The following is a 3,733-nucleotide window of genomic DNA, read 5'->3' as shown; positions in this document are numbered from 1 at the left end:
AAGCTTACATAATTGTAAAAGCATTGATTTTACATGATAAGAGTTGGGCCCATGTTACTCTAGAAAAATCATCAACAATGGTGAGAAATTATCTAAAACTATTGTATGTCTTGGTGTGGTAAGGACCCGGAGGTCTAGGCGAGCTAATGGAAAAGGGGAAGTGGACTTGATATGACTCTCAGGAAAAGAAAGTATATGTTGCCTAGCCATAAGGCAGATAGAACAGGAGAAAGAGTGCTTAGAAGGAATTATGTTAGATAAAAATGAAATTGACTTCATCTTATGAAAATGCATGTGACCTAATCTTTGATGCCAAAACAATTCCATTTTATTAACATTGGTGGAAGAGGTACCAGAGGGACTGGGGAAGGGGTAACAGAATTAGAAACAATACATGTATTAGAAACATTACATGCATTACCAGAGGGAATAACGGAAACAAAAGGTGAACATTCAGGCATGTCAGGGAGCAGAAAATACAACCCATGAGAAGCTCTACCTATGTCCAATGGCCTCTTCAGAGAAGGGCCCTATAGAAAACAAGAATGACTGCTAAATAATACTAAGCATTGTAATTGAGAAATAATTGATATACATAAATAAGATTGAATTGAAAAGAAGGAATCAACAGTACATTGTGCAAGATAATGTTTGTTCTAAGTTGAAATGAACCAGTAGAGATCACTTTAACTTTATAACCATTTGGTAGAGTGATTAAGTAAGGTTTAGGTAAAGGTTGTAAGTCGTGTAAGAATTATTTATTGGAGGTCATATGGTTAGTTGCACCTGAATCTAGTATCCAAGGTATCTTTCCTAACTGAGCAGACAAACACTGAATTATAGAATTAACTACAGGGAATCGTTCTCCAGGTATATGACACACACATGCAAAGTTGGCACATGCAACATTGTCACCAGAAGTGGAAGGATGGTTGCCAGGAGAGATGTGAGTCTGCTGAAACAAGGACATGATGTGCTGATACTGCTCTTTGCTGAAATCATAAGTTGTGGGCTCATTTGAGTTGATTGCAGGACCCACTTGAGCAGTATTGTCTTCCACTTGAGCAGAAGAAGCAAACCTCTTGTTTGTGATAAATTTGAAGTCAGTAGGAAAACCATGAAGCCTATAGCATTTGTCTACTGTGTGACCAAGTTTTTTGCAGTATTTGCAAGAGACAGAGGAAGAGTTCCTTTTTTGGTCAAAGTTGATCCTTTGATTAAAAGGTTTTGCGTTGTGTTGATGGTTGCCAGGAAAATTGGAATAAGATGAAGTAGCAGAAAAAGATGCCGAATCACCAGAAAAACCCAAATTTGGAGGTTGATTCTCTTTGACTCTCATCATGTTGAAGTGGAGAATATGCTTTACTATTGGAAGGGAGTGTAGACATGAGCATGATACTACTCTTAATAGTGGAGCGGGATTCATTTAGTCCACTTAGGAATTGAAACGGATGTTGGTCTTCAATAAACGTGGGCAATGCTCCACAAGATCAGGTAAGAATAACATAGGCAAAGTTCAATTCATCCCATAAGGCCCTTATCTTAGTAAAATAAGTGGTAATATCAAAAGACCCTTATGAGGTAGAACTGATTTACCTCTGGATTTGAATGTATTTGAATCCATTAGATTGCCCAAACCTCTTATTTATATCACTCCACACTTCTCCAGCAGTGTTGAGACACATAACACTCACTGCTATCTCCCTAGTCAATGAATTGGTAATCCAAGCCTTCACCATATCATTGTATCGTTCCCAGAAGGGGTAATAGGGAGAATTAGGTTGAGGTTGAGCTACTTTACCAGTTACTATTCCTAGTTTGTTATTAGCAGACAAGGAAGTAAGCATACTACTACGCCAGTGGAAAAAACCAATTCCATTGAAAGGTATAGCAACCAACTGACTTTCAGGGCTATCGGAGGGATGCACATAGAAAGGGTGAGACAAGTCCAAAGTGAACTCCGCAAAACCATCAGTAGCAGATGAACGACTCCCCATATTAAGACGAAATGACAAATTTCTAAACTAATAGGTTGTAGATGAAAAAAATAATACAAATATCACTTGCACACATACAAGTTTGAACAGTACAAACCCTAATTTCACCTAGATTTTTTACATGCAGATGAAAGAATAGAGTTTTTACTCTCCTTCTTCGCACACCTGAAGAAGCTAAGATCTTCTAATAGCATAAACAGAAGAAAAACTTCGAAGAAGACTCCAGATTGTACCGACTGAAACATTTTCGTTCTTAATGAAAATCACCGAACCAAACTCGACGGTTACCATCGGACGATAGCTCTGAGCAAGGCGGATTGATTGCAATGCTCTAATACCATGTTAGGCTCCATTATCGGAGTCATAGAAAGAAATCAAAAGTAAAGAAACCCTAAATCGGGAGAGAAGAGCGGGGAGAGAGAGAATGGAAATATTTCTTATTATTTCATAATTGTATAAAATGTTCTAGATACATCTGAAGTGTATATATCTTATTACACATGTATACTTACTTGGACTGGGCCGAGTACTATACAATTGGGCCCAGATAATAGTGAATGAAAAAATAAAGCTACTAAATTAATAGGCTATGTCTGAGGAGTGATGTAGCCCAACATCTCCTTGTCATATTATGAAAGTGAAGTTGAATACTTCGAAACTCATTTTTCAGTTCATCGAGATATTGTTTCTAAAGAGTTATTGCGATCTGCACCAATCCAAATTCATTAGTTTTAGACAATTATGTATAAAGTATTTGTTTATCCATAAAATGATACAGTTGAATGTATAACGTGGTTTACAAATAAGCAAATCGATTTGATCCAAAAAGTGATAAAGAAATAAGATTAACACTAAAATTCAATGACTGAAATTAAAGAAGATAACAAGCCTGGTTTCGAACTCGGCCTTTCCGAGAGTAGAGGCGAAAATAATGATAAAGCAATGATAAAGTTGTTAAATTGAGAGCTAAATAGTAAAGTGTGAGAACCAAAATAGTAAAGTATAGTTTTTTCGTACAGAATGAATTCTTCCCCTTACAATGGATGTTAACCCCACTATTTATAACTCTACTTAGGGAAACCAGATCCTAGGATCAAGATCCTCTTTAAATGAGAGTAAAAGTGTCACTGATGAATATAGAATGACAGGCCTTGAATGCAAATATTCTCTGTAATGGTTGCCCATTTAACGCTAGAAAATATTCCCTCATTGAATATTGTTCGATGGCAAACCTTTGAACCCCTACAGCCGATTACATTCCCTTCGTAACCCATCCGGTACTGGTCACACACATCGCATTTGGTATTAGTTATTTTCTTACTCGTCCTTTGCCTATTTTCGTTTTCACGTGTTATGTTACCATTCGACCATCTGTTATCAACTACTTTTACTCCATACAGATAATCTCCCTACTTTCCGGTGACGTAACTTAGTGTTACCGGGAAGTAGGTGAAGATTCCTTTCTTGGCAGGAAAGTTCCTGAACAGTCTCTGACACTTGAAAGGACACACGTCTTTTCGCATTTAGTACCTCAAACACGTGTTGCCCCGCGATTCAACAAATATTTCCATTGGTTTTTTAGGTAATCATGACCACGATTTTTTCCGTCTGTATCTTCTCCACTACTCGTCATTTTTACTTATTCACTTCACTACTTTCACAAATCTTCCTTCTTCTCTGCATTTGCTAAGAACTCTTTCACACCCTTAAACTTCCTCAACAAGAATTTTACTAAC

The 3,733-nt window shown here is 37.1% G+C and overlaps 1 protein-coding gene across 1 annotated transcript; it reads right to left on the bottom strand.

Annotated features, from left to right (window-relative positions):
- Positions 1 to 1,592: 1,592 nt before the first annotated feature.
- Positions 1,593 to 1,997, bottom strand: LOC138905520 (uncharacterized). Its single transcript, XM_070194042.1, has one exon. The coding sequence runs from the start codon at positions 1,995 to 1,997 to the stop codon at positions 1,593 to 1,595; it is 405 nt and encodes a 134-aa protein (XP_070050143.1).
- Between the last annotated feature and the right edge of the window lie 1,736 nt (positions 1,998 to 3,733).

This window comes from Nicotiana tomentosiformis, chromosome 2 (genome assembly GCF_000390325.3).
Source record: "Nicotiana tomentosiformis chromosome 2, ASM39032v3, whole genome shotgun sequence".
Classification (NCBI taxonomy): domain Eukaryota; kingdom Viridiplantae; phylum Streptophyta; class Magnoliopsida; order Solanales; family Solanaceae; genus Nicotiana; species Nicotiana tomentosiformis.
This window is presented reverse-complemented; position numbering and strand designations above follow the sequence as displayed.

What these genes read in the sequence shown, in the direction of transcription:
- LOC138905520 (XM_070194042.1), bottom strand. Translation starts at nt 1,997, where the DNA reads ATGGGGAGTCGTTCATCTGCTACTGATGGTTTTGCGGAGTTCACTTTG.